Source organism: Pan paniscus, chromosome 9 (assembly GCF_029289425.2).
Source record: "Pan paniscus chromosome 9, NHGRI_mPanPan1-v2.0_pri, whole genome shotgun sequence".
Classification (NCBI taxonomy): Eukaryota; Metazoa; Chordata; class Mammalia; order Primates; family Hominidae; genus Pan; species Pan paniscus.
In genome coordinates, this window is record NC_073258.2 from 63953818 (window position 1) to 63977500 (window position 23683).

At 47.6% G+C, this 23683-nt stretch overlaps 2 protein-coding genes across 7 annotated transcripts in view; one reads left to right on the forward strand and one right to left on the reverse strand.

The window, feature by feature from the left end:
* Positions 1-154: 154 nt before the first annotated feature.
* Positions 155-12388, forward strand: TTC9C (tetratricopeptide repeat domain 9C). 3 transcript variants are annotated; one of them, XM_008953905.4, is made up of 4 exons: positions 390-640; positions 1238-1501; positions 7779-7961; positions 10400-12388. In XM_008953905.4, exons 2-4 carry the CDS (start codon positions 1264-1266, stop codon positions 10492-10494), a joined length of 516 nt encoding a protein of 171 aa, XP_008952153.1. In that variant the 5' UTR covers positions 390-640; positions 1238-1263; the 3' UTR covers positions 10495-12388. The 3 variants fall into 3 exon arrangements, 2 of the variants coding, with proteins under 2 accessions (XP_063464592.1, XP_008952153.1); XR_010113429.1 differs by having other exon boundaries at positions 392-1501; positions 10400-11089; positions 12082-12388; XM_063608522.1 differs by having other exon boundaries at positions 155-1501.
* Positions 12389-19562: 7174 nt separating this feature from the next.
* ZBTB3 (zinc finger and BTB domain containing 3) overlaps positions 19563-23683 on the reverse strand; it is a 10015-nt gene continuing 5894 nt past the window's right edge. For 3 of the 4 annotated variants that reach the window (XM_014346865.4, XM_008953907.5, XM_003828507.6), the window contains one exon: positions 19563-23683. This exon is cut by the window's right edge and continues 1260 nt beyond it. In XM_014346865.4, the coding sequence (XP_014202351.1) occupies positions 23324-23683 (360 nt within the window). In that variant the 3' untranslated portion in view covers positions 19563-23323. The other variant, XR_008620190.2, reaches the window with a different exon arrangement.

The window sequence follows — 23683 nt, forward strand, 5'->3', positions numbered from 1 at the left end:
ACGGAAGCGTGTGCGCGCCGGTCTTTCTGTACTTCCAGCCGGGGAGTTCTGCGCAGCCGCCCGGAGCTCCCCGATGCCATGCCCCTCCCACCACCCTTACTTCCGTCTGACTTCCAATTGCTGTGGCGTCTTAGGGGTCGCTAGCCTCTTTTCCCTACTGTCTGTGCTTGCAGCAGTAACGACAAAAAAAAAGTCAGAAGAGAATGTGTTGCAACATGTAAGCCTAGTAGCAATTGTTTTTCTGGCTAGGAAGCAAAAGGGCTCCCCAGAACGAAGAAATACTGTAATCCGGGCCCTCCTTTTTCCTCAACGCCTCAACTTCTACCCAGCAACAGAGGCCCTTGACCCCGCCCTTTTTCTCTTATTGGACAACTTGAATCGTCATTTGCCGTTCCGATTGGTCATCCGTGATCGTCCGGATTTTTCCAATTGGCGAAGCTGCCAGGGGAATTTTTTTTTTTTTCCAGGTTGGTCCGCTGAGGAGGCGGGGTCGTTTCTGCGGGATTATTTTTCCGGAGCCTCTTCTGATTGGGTGGTGTGGCGCAATGCGCGCGACCCTTCAAGATACCAAACTGTACGCATCTCTGACCCTTTCCTCTCCTTGCTCCTGCTGGTAAACCGAAGGCCAGGAGACTTCCAGGTTTGGGCATCTGCAGAGGGCGAGGAACTGGTCACGGCGCCGGGTGGGCTTGCAGCTGTGACGCTTATGTGGACACCTCAGTGTCGCTGGTGGTTCACCTCGGCTTCCCAGTTTATTTACTGACGTCAACAAATAAATGTTGAATAAGGAAGAAGAGTTAGAATTGCTTCAAGCCCCCTGGAGTTTTAGTACTAGTCCCGCCCACTCCCTTCTACTTCCAGGTCGGGGGGTGGGGGGGCGGGTCCAATAGAAAGGCGGAAGCCAGTGTCCCAGGCGTTCTCACGCCCGCAACAATTCCTGAGTAGGGCCTTGCTTGAGTTCTTCGGAAAGTCTCATCACCCCCACGTCGCCTCTTTAGGAAGTCACTTAATGTTTGGCTTCATTATTCCCACATCCCTTTCCTAACTACTTGCCTGCACTTCTTGAGAAAAAGACTGCAGAAAGGAGAGGTGGGGCTTTCAGTAGAAACAAGCAAACCGCAGGTCCCTGTGGGGGGACTCTCCAGGAAGAAGGGTAATTTCCTGCCTCCTTAAATTGGCTGCTACTGTCAGTTATTTTGCTCCCAACCCCAGAGCTTCACTTGCTCCTTCACCCCAGTTCCGCAAGAACCGTGGGCGACAGTTATGGAGAAGCGTCTGCAGGAGGCTCAGCTGTACAAGGAGGAAGGGAACCAGCGCTACCGGGAAGGGAAGTACCGAGATGCTGTGAGTAGGTACCATCGAGCTCTGCTTCAGCTGCGGGGTCTGGATCCGAGTCTGCCCTCTCCGTTACCTAATCTCGGACCTCAGGGCCCGGCCCTCACGCCTGAACAAGAAAACATACTGCATACCACCCAGACAGACTGCTATAACAATCTAGCTGGTAAGAACGGGGCTAAAGGGTGGCTAGAGAGCATTAAGACAGGAACATGAACATCTGTGAACATTGGGGGAAAAAACGCTGACTTTTTTTTTTTTTACTGTCATCCATTTATTCTGCCATGAATTGGAATAACCTGCCAATCTGTGCGGCTGTAATTAAGTTGCCATAGAGCAGGGCTTCTCAGACTTCACCTGGAGAGTCTGTTAAAACACAACCTCCTCGGCCCCATCCCCAGAGATTCGGATGGGTCTGACGTGGGGCCTATCAGTTTGCATTTCTTTATTTTTTTATTTTATTTATTTATTTTTTTTTTTGAGATGGAGTCTCGCTCTGTCTCCCAGGCTGGAGTGCACTGGCGCGGTCTGGGCTCACTGCAGCCTCCCCGTCCCGGGTTCAAGCAATTCTCCTGTCTTAGCCTGCCCAGTAGCCGGGATTACAGGCGCCCGCCAGCCACCACGCCCAGCTAATTTTTTTTTTTTTTTTTTTTTTTTTTTGAGACGGAGTTTCGCTCTTGTTGCCCAGGCTGGAGTGCAGTGGCGTGATTTCTGCTCACCGCAACCTCTGCCTCCCGAGTTCAAGCGATTCTCCTGCCTCAGCTTCACGAGTAGCTGGGATTACAGGCATGCGCCACCACGCCCAGCTAATTTTTGTATTTTTAGTAGAGACGGGGTTTCATAATATTGGTCAGGCTGGTCTTGAACTCCTGACCTCAGGTAATCCACGCGCCTCTACCTTCCAAGGTGCTGGGATTACATGCGTGAGCCACCGCACCCAGCCCCAGTTTGCATTTCTAACAGCCTTCTGGGTATTGCTGATAGCTTTAGGTAATTTTGCATGCTATAGGGAAAAACTATACTTAAGGTCAGGCCGTTGTTTAAGGGACATTTAATATTTGTGAAACACGTTCATTTCTTTAGCTGCTAGTTTAGATCCCTTATATTCAGTGGGTCGTATAGCTTTTCCTCATTTTTCTTTTCCTTTTTCTTTTTTTGAGAAGAGCTTCGCTCTTGTTGCCCAAGCTGGGGTACAATGGCACGATCTCGGCTCACTGCAACCTCCTCCTCCCGGGTTCAAGCGATTCTCCTGCCTGAGCCTCTGGAGTAGCTGGGATACAGGCGCGTGCCACCACGCCTGGCTAATTTTTTTGTATTTTTAGTAGGAACGGGGTTTCACCATGTTAGCCAGGCTAGTCTGGATTCCTGACCTCAGGTGATTCGCCCGCCGCGGCCTCGCAAAGTGCTGGGATTACAGGCATGAGCCACTGCACCCGGCCCAGTAATTTTTATTTATTGAGTGCCTATAACATGTTGGGCAGTCATTTACAGATATCTGCCATCTTCACAAAACTGCAAGGATTATCACCATTTTACAGATAAGGAAATCAGATCCTGTCACTGCCTGAAACACCCCATTGGCATCTCATCACACTTAGAAGAAAATCCAAACTCACCTCGAGGCCCCAGCACCAACTAGCTCTTTTATTTTTTTTGAGACTGAATTTTGCTCTTGTTGCCCAGGCTGGAGTGCAGTGGCACGATCTTGGCTCACCGCAACCTCCGCCTCCCGGGTTCAAGTAATTCTCCTTCCTCAACCTCCCAAGTAGCTGGGATTAGAGGCATGTGGCACCATGCCCTGCTAATTTTGTATTTTTAGTAGAGATGGGATTTCTCCATGTTGGTCAGACTGGTCTCAAACTCCCAGCCTCAGGTGATCCGCCCACCTCGGCCTCCCAAAATGCTGGGATTACAGGCTTGAGCCACCACGCCTGGCCTTATTTTTTATTTTATTTATTTATTTATTTTTTTGAGACGGTGTCTCTGTTGCTCAGGCTGGAGTGCAGTGGCGTGATCTCAGCTCACTGCAACCTTTGCCTTCCAGGTTCAAGCGATTCTCCTGCCTCAGCCTTCCAAGTAGCTGGGATCACAGGCACCTGCCACCATGCCTGGCTAATTTTGGTATTTTTAGTAGAGACGGGGTTTTGCCATGTTGGCCAGGCTGGTCTCGAGCTCCTGACCTCAGGTGAGCCACCCACCTCGGCCTCCCAAAGTGCTGGGATTATGGGTGTGAGCCACCATGCCCTTCCCAAACTGGCCCTTTTATACACTTAATGTCCAAAGTACATTTCCACCTTCACGCTTTGTAGGCTGTCTTTCCAGCTAGAATGCCCTGTCCCTTGAATGATACTTATCCAGATTTGGACTCAAAAGTTGCTTCCTTAGAGAAGCCTTCTGTAGCTGGTTCAGTGGCTCACGACTGTAATCCCAACACCTTGGTAGGCCAAGGAGTTCAAGACCAGCCTGGGAAATGTGGCGCCACCCGGTCTCTACAAAAAATACAAAAATTAGCCAGGCATGGTTGTGCTTGCCGGTAGTCCCAGCTATTCTGGAAACTGAGGTGGGCCAATGTCTTGAGCATGGGAGGCCGGGGCTGCAGTGAGCCAAGATTGGGTCACTGCCCTCCAGCCTGGGTGACAGAGCAAGTAAGACTCTGTCCCCCCATTCCTCCCACCAAAAAGCCTTCCAGAAGCAAACAGCACTCTGACTTCATTCATTCTCTGTCCCAACATAGTTTTATTTTTCTTAAAGCGCTTTTTTTTTTTTTTTTTTTTTTGAGACAGAGTCTTGCTCTGTCGCCCAGGCTGGAGTGCAGTGGCGTGATCTCACCGCAAGGTCTGCCTCCCAGGTTCATGCCGTTCTGCCCCAACCTCCCGAATAGCTGGGACTACAGGCGCCCACCACCACGCCCAGCTAATTTTTTTTTGTATTTTTAGTAGAGACGGGGTCTCACCTTGTTAGCCAGGATGGTCTCCATCTCCTGACCTAGTGATCCTCCTGCCTTGGCCTCCCAAAGTGCTGGGATTACAGGTGTGAGCCACCGCACCTGGTCAGCACTTTTTTTTTTTTTTGAGACCAAGTCTCACTCTGTCGCCCAGGCTGGCGTCAGTGGCGCGATTCTGGCTCACTGCAAGCTCTGACTCCTGGGTTCACACCATTCCCCTGCCTCAGCCTCCCGAGTAGCTGGGACTACAGGCGCCCGCCACCACGCCTGGCTAATTTTTTGTATTTTTAGTAGAGACGGGGTTTCACCGTGTTAGCCAGGATGGTCTCGATCTCCTGACCTCGTGATCCGCCTGCCTCAGCCTCCCAAAGTGCTGGCATTACAGGCGTGAGCCACTGCGTCCAGCCTCTTAAAGCACTTTTAAAAATTAATTTACTTGGGCCGGGCATGGTGGCTCATGTCTGTAATCCCAGCACTTTGGGAGGCCGAGGTGGGCGGATCACCTGAGGTCAGGAGTTCAAGACCAGCCTGACCAACATGGAGAAACCCATCTCCACTAAAAATACAAAAAAAATTAGCCAGGCGTGGTGGTGCATGCCTGTAATCGCATCTACTCGGGAGGCTGAGGCAGGAGAATTGCTTGAACCTGGGAGGCGGAGGTTGCGGTGAACCAAGATCGCGCCACTGCACACTCCAGCCTGGGCAACAAGAACAAAACTCCGTCTCAAAAAAAAAAAAAATTAATTTACTTGGGCCAGGTGCGGTGGCTCACGCCTGTAATCCCAGCCCTTTGGGAGCCCATGACAGGCAGATCACGAGGTCAGGAGATGGAGACCATCCTGGCTGATATGGTGAAACTCCATCTCTACTAAAAATATTTTAAAAATTAGCTGGGCGTGGTGGCAGGTGCCTGTAGTCCCAGCTACTTGGGAAGCTGAGGCAAGAGAATCGCTTGAACCTGGGATGTGGAGGTTGCAGTCAGCCAAGATCGTACCAGTGCGCTCCAGCCTGGGCAACAGAGGGAGACTCTGTCTAAAAACAAACAAACAAAAAATTCATTTACTTGTTTCTTCTGTATTCCTCCACTTTTTTTTTTTTTTTTGACCACTTGGTGGGGATGTTGTAGAAGGGATACAGACATCAGCACAGGCCCTTTAATGTGCTCATCACTGCGGATTCTTGATCTTTCTCAGCACCATGATTTAATAATACTATGTTTAATTCCCACAGTTGTGAAATAGGGAGTGTTTCCCTTCTTAATCATAAAAAGGCAGAACATTGACCTGAATTGCCTGAATTGACTCCTCTGCAGGTTTGTATTTCAAGGTCCCATTAAGTCATCCAAGAGAATAGTGAAGTTATATGCTGTATTGTTACTGAGAATGATGATTTTGGAGTTAGACAACACTTCATTCAAATTTCATATTCCACCTAGAACCTGTAAGATCTTGGACAAGTTACTTGTCTGAGTCTTGATTTCTTCATCCACTAAATGAAGATAGTAACACCTATTTAATAGTGTAGATGCGAAGATTAAACAAGACAGTGTATATCAAGCACATAGCACAGTGCTTGCCATTTCCTGACACAATTAATGGCAACCATTATTAACAAAGCTGCAGTACAAGAACTGTGGTGAAATGGGGGATTCAGGACATAGAGCCTTAGGTAGAAGAGATACAATGAAGGTTAGTTTGTTTTTTTAAAAATTGTAATTTATCTAATTTTTTTTTTTTAAGATGGAGTCTTGCTCCATAGCCCAGGCTGGAGTGCAGTGGTACAATCTCGGCTCACTGCATATCTAATTTTATATAAAAAATTAATGGGGCCGGGCACAGTGACTCACGCCTGTAATCCCAGCACTTTGGGAGGCAGAGGCAGGTGGATCACAAGGTCAGGAGTTCGAGACCAGCTTGACCAACATGGTGAAACCCCGTCTGTACTAAAAATACAAAAATTAGCCAGGCATGGTGGTGAGCGCCTATAATCCCAGTTACTCAGGAGGCTGAGGCAGAAGAATCACTTGAACATGGGAGGCAGAGGTTGCGATGAGCCAAGATCACACTACTGCACTCCAGCCTGCACGACAGAGCGAGACCTCCATCTCAAAAAATAATAATAATAATGAGGGGGCTGGGCAGGGTGGTTCACGTCTATAATCCCAGTACTTTGGGAGGCTGAGGCCAGCGAATCACCTGAGGTCAGGAGTTCAAGACAAGCCTGGCCAACATGGCGAAAACCCATCTCTACAAAAATATAAAAATTAGCTGGGCATGGTGATGTGTGCCTGTAATCCCAGCTACTCGGGAAGCTGAGGCAGGAGAATCACTTGAACCCAGGAGGCGGAGGTTGCCGTGAGCTGAGATCGCGCCATTGCACTCCAGCCTGGGCGACAGAGCGAGACTCCATCTCAAAAAAAAAAATAGGGTCTCACCTGGGCATAGTGGCTCATGCCTATAATCCCAGTACTTTGGGAGGCCAAGGTGGACAGATCACTTGAGGTCAGGAGTTTGAGAACAGCCTGGCCAACATGGTGAAACCCCATCTCTACTAAAAACACAAAAATTAGCTGGACATGGGTAATCCCAGCTACTCGGGAGGCTGAGGCAGAAGAATTGGTTGAACCTGGAGGTTGCAGTGAGCCAAGATCATGCCACTGCACTCCAGCCTAGCTGATGAGTGAGACTCTGTCTTAAAAAAATAATAAAATAAAGAATACATTTGTTATTCGGAATACACTTCTTATAACACTGCAGTGAATACTCTGCCAAAAAAAAAAGGGACAGGGGAGGGTCTCACTATGTTGCCCAGGCTGGTCTTGAACTCCTGGGCTCAAGCAAATCTCCTACCTCAGCCTCCCAAAGTGCTAGGATTACAGCATGAGCCACCATGCTCAGCTGAGTTTTAAATAAATTTTAAAGTATGTTCTTACCAGCTTTATAGCCAAGCCTAACTCGGTACTAAATGTGTAGCAGAAAATCAGTAAATATTGAAGTAGATTACAAGATATAGGAATTTTTTGTTTTGTTTTGAGACAAAGTTTCACTCTTGTTCCCCAGGCTAGAGTGCAATGGCACGATCTCGGCTCACCGAAACCTCCGTCTCCCAGGTCCAAGCGATTCTCTTGCCTCACCCTCCCGAGTAGCTGGGATTACAGGCATGCGCCACCACACCTGGCTAATTTTTATTTTCAGTAGAGACGGGGTTTCTCCATGTTGTCAGGCTGATCTCGAACTCCCGACCTCAGGTGATCCACCCGTCTCGGCCTCCCAAAGTGCTGGGATTACAGGCATGAGCCACTGCACCTGGCCGATATGTGAAGCTTTTATTCACTGCTGCATCCCCAGTGTGTAGAAGAGTGTCTGGCATATGGGAGACACTTTAGCATTTGTTGACTGAATGTTGTTACCACCCTGTTCAGTACTGTCTTGAGCTGGCCAGTGGAACCTGGTGTAACGAGCCCCTCCTACCTCTTCTCTCTTTTCATTTGGCCCATTAGCCTGTCTCCTTCAGATGGAGCCCGTGAACTACGAACGAGTGAGAGAATACAGTCAGAAAGTCCTGGAACGACAGCCTGATAATGCCAAGGCCTTGTATCGGGCCGGAGTGGCCTTTTTCCATCTGCAGGACTATGACCAGGCCCGCCACTACCTCCTGGCTGCCGTGAATAGGCAGCCTAAAGGTAAGCAAGAAGGGCTTTGAAATGGTAAAGACAAAATTGTCTTGCTGGGGTGGATCTGTGGAAAGGGGGTTTTATTTTACTTTGCCAATGTATTATTTTCAATAAGTAATACATTCACATGGTTGAGAATTCGAACTGAAAAAGTATACGATGAACAGACCTTTTTCCACTCTTGTGTTCTTGTCTCCACAGAAAAGCAGTATTATTAGTTTCATGTGTAGGGGGTTGATGCTTAATCAGACATACACAATATATATGTTGGTATGTCTGTTTCATATATGTATGTATGCCTATTCTAATATATAAATATATGTATATCAACGTGCTTTTATTTATAAATATACAGTGTATATATTTATACATATACATGAATATATATATAAAATAGGCAGGCCAGGTGGGGTGGCTCACATCTGTTATCTCAGCACTTTGGGAGACCAAAGTGGGTGGATCACCTGAGGTCGGGAGTTCGAGACCAGCCTGACCAACATGGAGAAACCCCATCTCTACTAAAAATACAAAATTAGCCAGGCATGGTGGCGCATGCCTGTAAATCAGCCGGGTGTGGCCGGGCGCAGTGGCTCACACCTGTAATCCCAGCACTTTGGGAGGCCGAGGTGGGCGGATTACGAGGTCAGGAGATCGAGACCATCCTGGCTAACATGGGGAAACTCCGTCTCTATTAAAAATACAAAAAATTAGCCAGACGTGGTGGTGAGGGCCTGTAGTCCCAGGTACTCGGGAGGCTGAGGTAGGAGAATGGCATGAACTTGGGAGGCGGAGCTTGCAGTGAGCTGAGATCCTGCCGGTGCATTCCAGCCTAGGGGACAGAGGGCGGCTCCGTCTCAGAAAAAAAAAAAAAAGCTGGGCGTGATGGCAGGCCCCTGTAATCCCAGCTACTTAGGCTGATGCAGGGAGAATCGCTTGAACCCAGGAGGCAGAGGTTTCGGTGAGCTGAGATTGTGTCGCACTCTAGCCTGGGCGACAGAGCCAGACTCCATCTCAAAAAAAAAAAAAAGCCAGTGTCGTTTTTCAAGTTCTGTTCCTGGTCTTTAAGAGTGATTGGAGGCTGGGCATGGTGGCTTATGCCTGTAATCCCAGCACTTTGGGAGGCCAAGGTGGGGGCGGATCATGTGAGGCCAGGAGTTCGAGACTATCCTGGCTAACATGATTAAACCCCATTTCTAGTAAAAATACAAGAAATTAGCCGGGCGTGGTGGCGGGTGCCTGTAATCCCAGCTACTCGGGAGGCTGAGGCAGGAGAATAGTGTGAACTCGAGAGGCAGAGCTTGCAGTGAGCCAAGATCGCGCCACTGCACTCCAGCCTGGGAGACAGAGGGAGACTCCATCTCAAAAACAAAACAAAACAAAACAAAAAAACAGTGATTGGAATAGGATGTGTGAATGCCAACAAATACACTTGATAATTTTCATTCTGCCAGTTCTCCAGATGGGGTCTGGCCTTTGGTTTAGCTATCATTTTTATCCTTTAGCTCATCTAACCCCAGGTATGACCTAGAAAAAGGGCAGTCCTGCTGAGAGAGAATTTGGGACTTTGTTTCCAAGGCAAAAAGGATATTGTGAAGCAGATGAGAGACTCATTCCTGTGTTGGTTGGTTGAGCACTGAAAATTGTCTCCCTTTTGCATTCTGGCTTACAATAGCCACTGGATACTAGTAGCAGAGTCACCAAATGTATAGCAGTGCAGTAAAATCTCATCTAAATAAATGAGAAAGCCATTATGAATTAATAAAGATATAAAATATAAGCCATTTGTTCATGTTTCTCAGCATCCAATACGTAAATTAACTGCCACCTATATGAATAGTATCTTTAGAGGCTCTATTTTAATGATAACTGCTTCATCAATCTTGCTTTCATTATGAAATTAGCAACCAGTGTCCAGGCATGGTGGCTCACACCTGTAATCCCAGCACTTTGGGAGGCGAAGGCGGGTGGATCACGAGGTCAGGAGTTCCAGACCAGCTTGGCCAACATGGTGAAACCCCATCTCTACTAAAAATACAAAAATTAGCCAAGCATGGTGGTGCATGCCTGTAATCTCAGCTACTTGGGAGGCTGAGGCATGAGAATTGCTTGAACCCGGGAGGCGGAGGTTGCAGTAAGTGGAGATCCCATGCTATTGCACTCTAGCCTGGGTGACAGAGCGAGACCCTGTCTCAAAAGTAAGTAAATAAATAAAATAAATAAATAAATAAATAAATAAATAAAAATTAGCAGCCGGGACAGAGATTGTTTTTTTCAATTCCAAATGTTATTAATTAATGAGATTTACTATTGCATAGAATGGTTGCGATATATTCAGATCTTGGAGAGATTTTAAAATGGGAGCATGTTAACATTCTCCTGCCACAAGGTATGATTATGGTCTTAACTGACTCTAACTGTTTCTAATTGCTTCTCCATCATCTTCCAAGATGCCAACGTCCGGCGGTACCTCCAGCTGACACAGTCAGAACTCAGCAGCTACCATAGAAAAGAGAAGCAGCTCTACCTGGGCATGTTTGGTTAACAAAGAAGAAAGATGCTCCTCCAGTTGAACTTAGGTGGACCATTAAACATGCATGAAGGAGAAATCTGAGCCTCAGCAAGAGAAATTAACCCTATACCTCTGACCCAGGTGGATTTTTGTTTCTAGTTCTGCACAAACTTCACTACTTAGACAGTCTGAGTCTTTTTCTGTCTATCCATCTGTTTATTTCTATACCTTTCAATACATGTTATTGTTGCAGATATTTGGCTTGAGAAATATAATCAGAAAACATACATCAGTTGTGGGTGGAATTAATCATATCTCTGGTATAGATTTTTCATGACAGTGTTGTTAGATGTACTTATATACAGAGGCGACAGCTTGCAGAGGATGACATAGTAAGGATAGGCAGAAAGAATTGTCTTCCTTTATTTTTTCAGAAGCCCAAACCGAAGTGGGAAATATGGCCGGGCGCTCTAGCTCATGCCTGTAATCCCAGCACTTTGGGAGGCTGAGGCCAGCGGATCACCTGAGGTCAGGAGTTCAAGACCAGCCTGACCAACAGGGTAAAACCCTGTCTCTACTAAAAATACAAAAATTAGCCTGGCAAGATGACACACGCCTGTGGTCCCAGGTACTGGAAACTAGACAATTATAAATGGGCCAGGCTGGGCATGGTGGCTCACGCCTGTAATCCGAGCACTTTGGAAGGCAGAGGTAGACAGCTTGAGTCCAGGAGTTCAAGACCAGCCTGGGGAACACAGTGAAACCCTGTCTCTATAAAAGATGCAAAGATGGCCGGGCGCGGTGGGTCAGGCCTGTAATCCCAGCACTTTGGGAGGCTGAGGCAGGTAGATCATGAGGTCAGGAGATTGAGACCATCCTGGCTAACACAGTGAAACCCCGTCTCTACTAAAAATACAAAAAATTAGCCGGGCGTGGTGGTGGGCGCCTGTAGTCCCAGCTACTCGGGAGGCTGAGGCGGGAGAATGGCGTGAACCCGGGAGGTGGAGCTTGCAGTGAGCAGAGATCACGCCACTGCACTCCAGCCTGGGCAACAGAGCGAGACTCCGTCTCAAAAAAAAAAAAAAATGCAAAGATTAGCTGGGCCAGGTGTTCACCTGTAGTCCCAGCTATTCTGGAGGCTAAGGTGGGAGGATTGCTTGAATCTGGAGGGCAGCGGTTGCAGTGAGCCAAGATCCTGATACAGCACTCCAGCCTGGGTGACAGAGTGACGTGTCTCAATAAATAAATAAGCCCAAATATACTAAAGTAACTTTTTGTTTTTTGAGACAGAGTCTCACTCTGTTGCCCAGTCTGGAGTGCAGTGGTGCCATCTTGGCTCACTGCAACCTCTGCCTCCCAGGTTCAAGTGATTCTCGTGTCTGAGCCACCCAAGCAGCTGGGATTACAGGCATGTGCCACCACGCCCGGCTAATTTTTTTGTATTTCCTTTTTAGTAGAGACATGGTTTTGCCATGTTGGCCAGGGTGCTCTTGAACTCCTGGCCTCAAGTGATCCACCCACTCGGGCTCCCAAAGTGCTGGGATTACAGGTGTGAGCCACTATGCTTGGCCAAAAGTAACCATTTTGTTTAATTTTTTTTCTTTTTCTTTTAATTTTAAGTTCCAGGATCCATGTGCAGGATATGCAGGTTTGTTACATAGGGAAACGTGTGCCTCGGTGGTTTGCTGCACCTATCAACACATCACCTCGGTATTAAGTCCAGCATGTATTAGCTATTTTTCCTCATGTTCTCCCACCCCCCGCCACAGCCCCTGTTAAATTAATTTCTTATTCTCCTTAATATTCCATACACATTCAGATTCCTTCTCCCCTACAAAAATATTTGCTATTTTGTCCTTGCTATTTCTCATACTTAGATCATTCATACACTATATTTATTTTTTCATTAAACTATTTTAAAACCTTTGGAGTAAAGCATTTAAGTATTTATTTAATAAACCCTTCAGACCTCATGCTAAAGAAAACACCTAAGTGAACATTTTAAATTTTAATAGGTGCATATCTATAGTATCCTCATTTCTCTTAAAAAAAAAAAAAAAAAAAAAGACCATCCTGGCTAACACGGTGAAACTCCGTCTCTACTAAAAATACAAAAAAAAAAAAAAATTAGCTGGGCTTGGTGGCGCGTGCCTGTAGTCCCAGCTACTCGGGAGGCTGAGGCAGGAGAATGGCGTGAACTCAGGAGGTGGAGCTTGCAGTGAGCCGAGATCACGCCACTGCACTCCAGCCTGGGTGACAGAGAGAGACTCCATCTCAAAAAAAAAAAAAAGATTATCACATCTTCTAAAAACATACATACTAGCCGGGTACGGTGGCTCATGCCTGTAATCCCAACACATTGGGAGTCTGAGGCGGGTGGATCACTTGAGGTCCGGAGTTCAAGACCAGCCTGGCCAACATGGCGAAACCCCATCTCTACTAAACTGCTGGGGAGGCTGAGGCGGGAGGATCACTTGAACCTAGAAGCCGGAGGTTGCAGTGATCTGAGATTGCGCCACTGCACTCCAGCCTGCGGCAGTGAGACTGTCTCAAAAAAAAAAAGAAAGAAACATACATAATAGAGCAGAATAAAAACAAATCTGTCCTTTACCTGTCATCTCATATTTTGCAAGGGCTGAGGTCCTCACAGAGAAGAGAAATAGGCTGGGCGCTGTGGCTCATGCTTGTAATCCCAGCACTTTGGGAGGCTGGATCACCTGAGGTCAGGAGTTTGAGACCAGCCTGGTCAACATGGTGAAACCCCATCTCTACTAAAAATAGAAAAAAATAACCAGGTGTGGTGGCGTGCACTCTGTAACCCCAGCTACTCAGGAGGCTGAGACAGGAGAATCGCTTGAAATGCAGGAGGCGGAGGTTGCAGTAAGCAGAGATTGCATGCCACTGCACTCCAGCCTGGGCAACAAGAGTGAAACTCCATCTCAAAAAACAAAACAAAAACAGTGAGGAAGGGCGTTTCTTGCTTAGTGCCTTTTAAACACCTGATAGAACTCTCTGGAAGCTGTGTTGGACATGGGTGCCAGTTGCAGTATGGTGCGGTCCTGGCTCAGTAGGAGGTTCCATCAACCAGGAGCCCCTTTGTTATTCTGTTTCTGTTTTTTCATGGTGGATAATGTCTATGATGTTGTGGGTACTCCATAGGTGAGTAGTGGTGGCGGGCACCTGTAGTCCCAGCTACTCGGGAGGCTGAGGCAGGAGAATGGCGTGAACCCGGGAGGCAGAGCTTGCAGTGAGCCGAGATTGCGCCACTGCACTCCAGCCTGGGCGACATAGCAAGACTCTGTCTCAAAAAAAAAAAAAAAAAATTGTTGCACTAATCCTTTTATTAGCGCTGCTAAGAGATAGCACAGGGTCAGGCTTACATTTGTGTTTTATTGAGAAGCCCAGCTCCTAATGGAAATCTTAATGAACAGGGAAATGACAAAGGCAGTCTGATGCAGGTCTTGAGGACGTCCTCAAGGTCCTGAGGGAACCAGCCAGAGAGTGCCTCAACCTCTGTATTCAGAAGTTTGTGGAAGGAGAGGCTGCGCACTTTATCAGTCCTTGTTTCCACAGAGGATTTAAATATTTTGAATGAAGAAAAAGCATTCATGGTGAATGTGAAGGATTATATACCTTGGCACATGAGGGACAGTGTTTCCCAAACTCATACCCACCACCTTCACAATGTTGCCCAAACCACTCACTACCTGTACTAATATATATGGATGTGTGTAGAAATATATGTGTGTGTGTGTGTGTGTGTGTGTATGTATATGTATATATATATATATATATATATATATATATATATATATATATATAGACAGTCTGGCTCTGCTGCCCAGGCTGCAGTGCAGTGGCACAATCTTGGCTCACTGCAACTTCCACATCCCAGGTTCAAGCAATTCTGCCTCAGCCTTCCAAGTAGCATGCACCACCATGCCTGGCTAAATTTTTTTTGTATTTTTAGTAGATACGGGGTTTCACCATGTTGGTCAGGCTGGTTTCAAACTCCTGACTTCAGGTGATCCACCCACCTCGGCCTCCTAAAGTGCTGGGATTATAGGCGTGAGCCACGGAGCCCAGTGTATTTTTTTTTTTTTTTTTTTTGAGACGGAGTCTCACTCTGTTGCCAGGCTAGAGTGCAGTGGTGCGATCTCGGCTCATTGCAACCTCTGCCTCCTGGGTTCAAGCGATTCTGCTGTGTCAGCCTCCCAAGTAGCTGGGACTACAGGTACCCACCACCATGTCCAGCTAATTTTTGTCTTTAGTAGAGACGGGGTTTCACCATCTTGGCCAGGATGGTCTGGATCTCTTGACCTCATGATCTGCCCACCTCAGACTCCCAAAGTGCCAGGATTACAGGCATGAGCCACCACCCCCGGCCTATTTTTTTTTTTTTTTTTTTAGAGACAGGGTCTTGCTCTGTAGCCCAGACTGGAGTGCAGTGGTGTGATCATAGCCTTGAACTCCTGGGCTCAAGGGATCCTCCTGCATCAACCTCTTGAGTAGCTGGGATTACAGCTTGAAGCACCTTGCCTGGCCCTAAATAAATATTTTTAAAGGAACCTTTGGACAGAGGAATATGTTAAATGAAACTATGGGGATGTAAGCAGCAAACTCCAGACCCTCAAACCGTAAAACAACCCCAGCTTCTTCAACAAATAAATTGCAAGGAAAAAGGGAAGGGAAACCTAGTAAAACTTAAGGCCAGGTTCAGTGGCACACGCCAATGATCCTAGAACTTTGGGAGGCTGAAGGGGACAGATCTTTTGAGCCCAGGAGTTTGAGACCAATGTGGGCAACATGGCAAAACCCTCTGTCTACAAAAGATAGAAAAATCAGCTGCCACTAGGGTGCATGCCTGTAATCCCAGATATTCAAGAGGCTAAGGTGGGAGGATCGCTTGAGCCCAAAAGGTTGAGGTTGCAGTGAGCTAAAATTGTGCCACTGCACTGAAGCCTGGGCAACAGAGTGAGATCCTGTCTCAAAAAGAAAAAGACAGTTAAGAGACATCAATCAAATAAATGCATGACACTACTTTGGATTCTAATTGGATTCTCATTGGGAAAAAGAGAAACTTGAGTAAGAATTATTGTCGGGGCCGGGTGCGGTGGCTCACACCTGTAATCCCAGCACTTTGGGAGGCCGAGGCGGGCGGATCGCAAGGTCAGGAGATCGAGACCACGGTGAAACCCCGTCTGTACTAAAAATACACACAAAAAAATTAGCCAGGCGTGGTGGCGGGGCGCCTGTAGTCCCAGCTACTCGGGAGGCTGAGGCAGGAGAATGGCGTGAACCCGGGAGGCAGAGCTTGCAGTGAGCCGAGATCGCGCCACTGCACTCCAGCCTGGGTGACAGAGCGAGACTCCATCTGAAAAAGTAAATAAATAAATAAATAATTGTCGGAGCCAGGGGCGGTGGCTCATGCCTGTAATCCCAGCACTTTGGGAGGCTGAGGCGGGCGGATTCCAAGGTCAAGAGATCGAGACCATCCTGGCTAACACGGTGTAACCCTGACTCTACTGAAAATACAGAATTAGCGGGATGTGTTGGCAGATGCCTGTAATTCCAGCTACTCGGGAGACTGAGGCAGGAGAATCGCTTGAACCCGGGAGGTGGAGGTTGCGGTGAGCCGAGATGCTGCAACTGCACTCCAGCCTGGGCAAGAGCAAAACTCTTATCTAAAAAAAAAAAAAAGGCCGGGTGCGTTGGCTTACGCCTGTAATCCCAGCACTTTGGGAGGCCGAGGCGGGTGGATCACGAGGTCAGAAGATCCAGACCATCCTGGCTAACACAGTGAAACACCGTCTCTACTAAAAATAGAAAAAAAATGAGCCAGGCGTGGTGGCGGGTGCCTGTAGTCCCAGCTACTCGGGAGGCTGAGGCAGGAGAATGGTGTGAACCCGGGAGGCGGAGCTTGTAGTGAGCCGAGATCACACCACTGCACTCTAGCCTGGGCGACGGAGCAAGACTCTGTCTCAAAAAAAAAAAAAAAGAATTATTGTCAGTTTTGTTGAGTGTGATAATAGTATTTAGTCTGCTGAAATTGCTTGCTGATGAAATTGTAGAGGGCACTGTACAGCACTTCATATCACTTGACCCAATACACAAAAAAACTCAGGAGTCTGAAGTGGGAGAATCACTTGAGCCTAGGAGTTCAAGAGCACCCTGGGCAACATAGACCCCATCTCGAAAAACTAAAATAAGTGGCCGGGTGCGGTGGCTCACGCCTGTAATCCCAGCACTTTGGGAGGCCAAGGCGGGCAGATCACGAGATCAGGAGATCGAGACCATCCTGGCTAACATGGTGAAACCCCGTCTCTACAAAAAATACAAAAAATTAGCTAGGCGTGGTGGCACACGCCTGTAATCCCAGCTACTCGGGAAGCTGAGGCAGGAGAATGGCGTGAACTCAGGAGGCGGAGCTTACAGTGAGCCGAGATCACGCCCCTGCACTCCAGCCTGGGCTATGGAGCTAGACTCCGTCTCAAAAAAAAAAAAAGAAAAGAAAAGAAAAAAGAAAACTAAGTCAGTTTATAGCTCACAAGCACACATTTTCAGTATGAAACTTAATAGGCTGGGGCCTGGTCCATACTCCTATAAAGGGAGACAGATTTTGGCTCAGTCTAAGGAAATCCAACAACTAGGACACCAACAATAGGTTTCCTTTGGGAAAGAGTTTTTTGGTTTTTTTTTGTTTGTTTGTTTTTTTATTTTGAGACAGAGTCTTGCTCTGTTGCCCAGACTGGAGTGCAGTGGCGTGATCTCGGCTCACTGCAAGCTCCGCCTCCCAGGTTCACTCCATTCTCCTGCCTCAGCCTCCTGAGTAGCTGGGACTACAGGCTCCCGCCACCACGCCTGGCTAACTTTTTGCATTTTTAGTAGAGACAGGGTTTCACCGTGTTAGCCAGGATGGTCTCGATCTCCTGACCTTGTGATCCGCCCGCCTCGGCCTCCCAAAGTGCTGGGATTACAGGCGCGAGCCACCACGCCAGGCCGAGGTTTTTTTTTTTTTTTTTTTTTGAGACAGAGTCTCGCTCTGTAGCCCAGGCTTGAGTACAGTGGCATGATCTCAGCCCACTGCAACCTCCGCCTCGCAGGTTCAAGCGATTCTCCTGCCCCAGCCTCCTGAGTAGCTAAGATTACAGGTGCCCGCCAGCACTCCCAGCTAATTTTTGTATTTTTAGTAGAGATGAGGTTTCACCATCTTGGCCAGGCTGGTCTTGAACTCCTGACCTTGTGATCCACCAGACTGAGCCTCCCAAAGTGCTGGGATTACAGGTGTGAGCCACCGTGCCTGGCCTGGTTTTTTTTTTGTTTTTTTTTGTTTTTTTTTGTTTTTTGAGATGGAGTCTCGCTCTGTTCCCCAGGCTGGAATGCAGTGGTGTGATCTTGGCTTGCTACAACCTCTGCCTCCCAGGTTCAAGCAATTCTCCTGGCTTGGCCGCCAAGCAAGTAGCTGGGACCACAGGTGTGTGCACACTGACATGCCTGCCTAATTTTTGTATTTTTAGTAGAGACAGAGTTTCACCATCTTGGCCAGGCTGGTCTTGAACTCCTGACCTCCCAATAATCTGTCCACCTCGGCCTCCCAGAGTGCTGGAATTCTAGGTGTGAGGTGCCATTCCCGGCCTCAAGTGGAGGTTTGATAACAACTGGCAAAAGGAGGATTCAGTGTTAGACTAGAAATTAGATGAGCTGATCCCCAGGAGCCTATGGTTCCTTGAATCCCTGAATGGGAGCATTAAGACCAGTGGAAATAAGAAAGAATTATTGATCACATCTCTACAAATGGGCATAAACTGTTCCTACCATCCAGCAGATAAACTGAGGCCACAGGCTGGGTATGGTGGCTTATGCCTGTAATCCCAGCCACCGCTGCACTCCAGCCTGGGTGACAGAGGGAGACTCTGTCTAAAAAAAAAATCAAACTAAAAAAAAATAAATAAAATGAGGCTGGGTGCGGTGGTTCACACCTATAATGCCAGCACTTTGGGAGGCCGAGGCGGGGCGGATCTGAGGTCGGGAGTTCCAGACCAGCCTGACCAACATGGAGAAACCCCGTCTCTACTAAAAATACAAAAAAAATTAACCAGGCATGGTGGCGCAGCCTGTAATTCCAGCTACTAGGGAGGCTGAGGCAGGAGAATCGCTTGAACCCAGGAGGCAGAGGTTGCAGTGAGCCGAGATTGCACTGAGCCAAGATCATGCCATTGTACTCTGGCCTGGGCAACAAGAGCGAAATTCCGTCAAAAAATAGTAATAATAACGAGGCCACAGTGGCTGTAACTGTGATAGCTACTGCTTTACATATCTTGCAGGCTGGGCATGATGGCTCATGCCTGAAATCCCAGCACTTTGGGAGGCCAAGTCAGGTGGATCGCTTGAGCCCAGGAGTTTGAGACCAGCCTGAGCAACAGCGCGAAACGTCATCTCCACAAAAGATACAAAAATTAGCCATGCGTGGTAGTGCATGCCTGTAGTTCCAGCTGCTTGGGAGCTAGAGGGGTTGAGGCTGCAGTGAGTCCTGATAGTGCCACTGCACTCCAGCCTCGGAAACAGAGAGACCTTGTCTCAAAATAAATAAATAAATAAATAAATAAAAATATTGCAGATTCCTGACTGCCACCTGCAAGAAAACATGCCCTTTATGCTGGATATTGAAAGCAAATGCTTGCTTCTCAGGAGAATCTCACCAGGAACAGAACCTCTTTAGCTAAGTAGTACATGTGACCACAGTCTGATCAATACAATGGTTCCTGTGTTCCCCAGACTGTCTGGAGAGATCATCTACATCAAAATTGTCTACACATATAGACCATTTATTATGCCTTGATTTTAAGAACTGATGTTCTGAGACAACCAGGTTTTTTTTTTCTGTTTTGTGTTTCTGTTGAAATTGAGATATTCAGACCGTAAAATCCACCCTTTTAAGGGCAACTGATTCATAAAGGCATTTTGATTTGATATTTACTCTAGGGAAGACTTTTGAAAAGGTGTTCTACCCAGCTAGAATAGCTTTTATTGTATTATATCTTGCCTTGTTTCATCAAGGAATTAAAGCAGTAACGTACTTGCATAAATAAAATTAGGAGCCATTTGAAAGATAAGCTAGAAGTTTATTTCAACACAAAGAATGTGAAAGAATGTAGAATTCATTCAGCAGAAAAATGTTAACCATCTTTTGCTTCCCATATGTCCTAGTTAAGGAGCTTTCTTTAGCCACATGGCTGCTCACCTTTCCTTCCTGTAACTCAAAAATAGTCACTTGCTGGTAAGGGTTCACAGTGCTGAATATGACACAGACTCGAAAAGAGAGAAGAATATTTACTTGTCATTTTCCCCCTTTTCTTTTTTTTTTTTTTTTTGAGATAGAGTCTCGCACTGTCACCCAGGGTTGGAGTGCAATGGCGTGATCTCGGCTCACTGCAACCTCCGCCTCCCGGGTTCAAGCAATTCTCCTGCCTCAGCCTCCCGAGTAGCTGGGATTACAGACGCCTGCCACCACGCCCAGCTAATTTTTTGTATTTTTAGTAGAGATGGGGTTTCACTATGTTGGCCAGGCTGGTCTCCAACTCCTGACCTTGTGATCCGCCCGCCTCGGCCTCCCAAAGTGCTGGGATTACAGGCGTGAGCCGCGACCAGCCTATTTCTGTTTTCCTTCCTGCTTTATTTGCACTCATGTCCTTATGTACCAAGAAAAAGTTTGTAGGCAAACCTTTAGGCCCTCCTACAGCACAGGCGGGGCCAGACTCCTCACACATTCCCAGAGCTCTTTTTTGCCCCCATCCCATGATGGCACCCCAAACTCCCATTTCTTTGCTATCTCCACTGTCAGTAACCACCTGCGTGACCTTAGGTGAGTAACCTAAACCTCCCTAGACTGTTGTCGTCACACTTTTCAAGTGAGGGAGTTGGACTACATGAACTGTAAGATCCTCTCATCCTGAGTTTCTTGCTTTAGGTTTTGCAAGCACCCATCATTGCCACAGCACCTCAGACCCTCAACCTCCCGCCACTAATCAGCCACTATGGGCCTTAGTGTTTCCTGCCTTCCAGTTTCTCATCTTCAAAGAAGTCAATTCATATCTACAACTTGAGGCAAAAATTTCAAATCATCAATACAGTACCTGTTCTATCAACAAAAGGTCTTTCAGTGGGGAAAGCAGAGGTAACAAGGCAACAAAGCCAAATACACAAAAGGACAGAAAAAGAAAACAACTTACAGTTCTTGGTTAACTAAGTTCAACTTTTCATTATTATTTTATAGTGACAGGCAGGCCTCACTATGTTGCCCAGGCTAATCTGTAACTCCTACCCACAAGCAATCCTTCACCTCGGCCTCCCAAAGTGCTGAGAGAACAGGCATGAGCCACCCCAACAGCCCTTCAAACAATGTTTTGTTTTTGTTTTTTTTTGAGACAGAGTCTCACTCTTGTTGCCCAGGTTGGAATGCAATGATGCGATCTCGGCTCACTGCAACCTCCGCCTCCCAGGTACAAGCAATTCTCCTGCCTCAAACTCCTGAGTAGCTGGGATTACAGGCACCCGCCACCAAGCCTGGATAATTTTTCTTTTCTTTTTTTTGAGGTGGAGTTTCAGTCTTGTCACCCAGGCTGAAGTGCAGTGGCGTGATCTCACCTCACTGCAACCTCTACCTCCTGGGTTCAAATGATTCTCCTGCCTCTGCCTCCCAGGTAGCTGGGATTACAGGCGCCCACCACCACTCCTGGCTAATTTTTGTAGTTTTAGTAGAGACGGTTTCACCATGTTGGCCAGTCTGGTCTTGAACTCCTGACCTCAAGTGATCCGCCCGCATCGGCCTCCCAAAGTGCTGTAATTACAGGTGTGAGCCACCATACCTAGACAATTTTTTGTGTGTTTTTAGTAGAGATGGGGTTTCACCATGTTGGGCAGGCTGGTCACCTCGGCCTCCCAAAGTGTTGGTATTACAGGCATGAGCCACCGCACCTGGAAGAAACAATGTTTTTAACCAGTATAGCAGACAGGGTGTTTGCAGTGGCAAGCCAGGTTCAAATGCTGGCTTGCCCCTTAACTAGCCTCTGTGACCCTCAACAAGTTAACTTTGATTTCTAAGTCTCAGGTTTATGAACAACAAACAAAACAGGAAGTGGACATCATACCTCCTAACGTTGTTGAGGATTAAATGAGTATTTATACGAAATGTCTGATAAAGCCCAGAAGACAGCTCGACTGCAATAATAAATCATAATTTTATAAGCTTCCTTAATTTCTATACTTCTCCTAAGTAAAGGCTACATCGCCCTCTGCCTGTCCCACTTTTTTCCTCATGAGCAATCTGACCCCTACCCCTACCCCAAGTACAGATGTAACATTCCAAAAAGAACTGAAGGAGAGCCGTGGCTCACGCCTGTAATCCCAGCACTTTGGGAGGCAGAGGCGGGCGGATCACGAGGTCAGGAGATCGAGACCATCCTGGCTAACACGGTGAAACCCTGTCTCTACTAAAAATACAAAAAATTAGCCGGGCTTGGTGGTGGGCGCCTGTAGTCCCAGCTACTAGGGAGGCTGAGGCAGGAGAATGGTGTGAACCAGGAAGGCGGAGCTGGCCGTGAGCCGAGATCGCGCCACTGCATTCCAGCCTGGGTGACAGAGAGACTCCGTCTCAAAAAAAAAAAAAAAAAAAAGGAGAGGTATGAAAGCATGCAGGTTTTTAGAAGAAACCAGCCAACACCAGTTCAAAGAAATACTTTCATTGCTAGCTTTATGTTCCAGAACATACAGTGAGAAGCGATTACACCTCAGGAAAATTCCCAATGCCTTTGGAGAAAGCTGACATAGGCTTTGCCCCATAAAGTCCTGCTTATCTGGCTGGGCAAAGAAAAGGGTAGGAGGCTGGGCATGGTGGCTCACGCCTTTAATCCCAGCACTTTTTAAGGCCAAGGTGGGCAGATCACCTGGGGTCAGGAATTTGAGACCAGCCTGGCCAACATGGTGAAACCCTGTCTCTACTAAAAATACAGGAATTAGCTGGGCGTGGTGGCGCGTTCCTGTAATCCCAGCTACTCAAGAGGCTGAGTTAAGAGAATCGCTTGAGGCCAGGCACGGTGGCTCAAGCCTGTAATCCCAGCACTTTGGGAGGCTGAGGCGGGCGGATCACGAGGTCAGGAGATCGAGACCATCCTGACTAACATGGTGAAACCCCGTCTCTACTAAAAAATACAAAAAATTAGGCGGGCGTGGTGGGCCGAGATCGCGCCACTGCACTCCAGCCTGGGGGACAGAGTGAGACTCCGTCTCAAAAAAAAAAAAAAAAAAAAAAAGAATTGCTTGAACCTGGGAGGCAGAGGTTGCAGTGAGCTGAAATTGCGCCACTGCACTCCAGCCTCAGTGACAGAGCAAGACTCAAAAAAAAAAAGGCGGCTGGGCGCGGTGGCTCATGCCTGTAATCCCAGCACTGCGGGAGGTGGAGATGGGCGGATCACGAGGTCAGATCTGTCAGAAGATCGAGACCATCCTGACTAACACGGTGAAACCCTGTCTCTACTAAAAATAAAAAAAAATTAGCCAGGCATGGTGATAGGCGCCTGTAGTCCCAGCTACTCGGGAGGCTGAGGCAGGAGAATGTCGTGAATCGGGGAGGCTGAGCTTGCAGTGAGCCGAGATCGCGCCACTGCACTCCAGCCTGGGTGACAGAGTGAGACTCTGTCTCAAAAAAATAAAAGATTAAAAAAAAAAAAAAAGGGTAGGAACTTTCAGCCTGGGCAGAGCCTTTATTCTTGTCACCCAGCAGGGGTGATAAGGTGCCACCAACCTTCTGAGCTGCCATCTAAGGATGGTAAGAGCAGCCTAGCATCAGCTCATGCTCCCTTAGATGTTAGTTTTTGGGGCCAAGTACAAAATCTTTAGGTGGCCCTCCACCACTGCTGCTCTGTCTGTCTGCTGTTGGGGAGCCAGGGAGAGGCTGCACCCCTAGAAGGGGTCCCACTTCTGGATCTGGTTTGCTGCGTTTGGCCAGGTCCTCATTGTGAGCCTTGCGGATGTGGCGGTAGAGGTCCCCTGACTGCGTGTAGCTCCGCAGGCAGTAGCGGCACTCGTAGGGTCGCTCACGTGTGTGCACCGTGGCATGTCGCCGTAGTGTGTAAGAGCATGAGAAGGTCTTCCCACATGTCTTGCAGGTGGGAACATCCTCAGTAAAAACCCCAAAGCTTCCTGGAGCTGCTTCGTACTCAGAAGA

Coding starts and splice junctions, on each gene's coding strand:
- TTC9C (XM_063608522.1), top strand. CDS start 1,264: ATGGAGAAGCGTCTGCAGGAGGCTCAGCTGTACAAGGAGGAAGGGAAC. Junction 1,502..7,778: donor CTGCTATAACAATCTAGCTG/GTAAGAACGGGG, acceptor TTGGCCCATTAG/CCTGTCTCCTTCAGATGGAG. Junction 7,962..10,399: donor CGTGAATAGGCAGCCTAAAG/GTAAGCAAGAAG, acceptor TCATCTTCCAAG/ATGCCAACGTCCGGCGGTAC.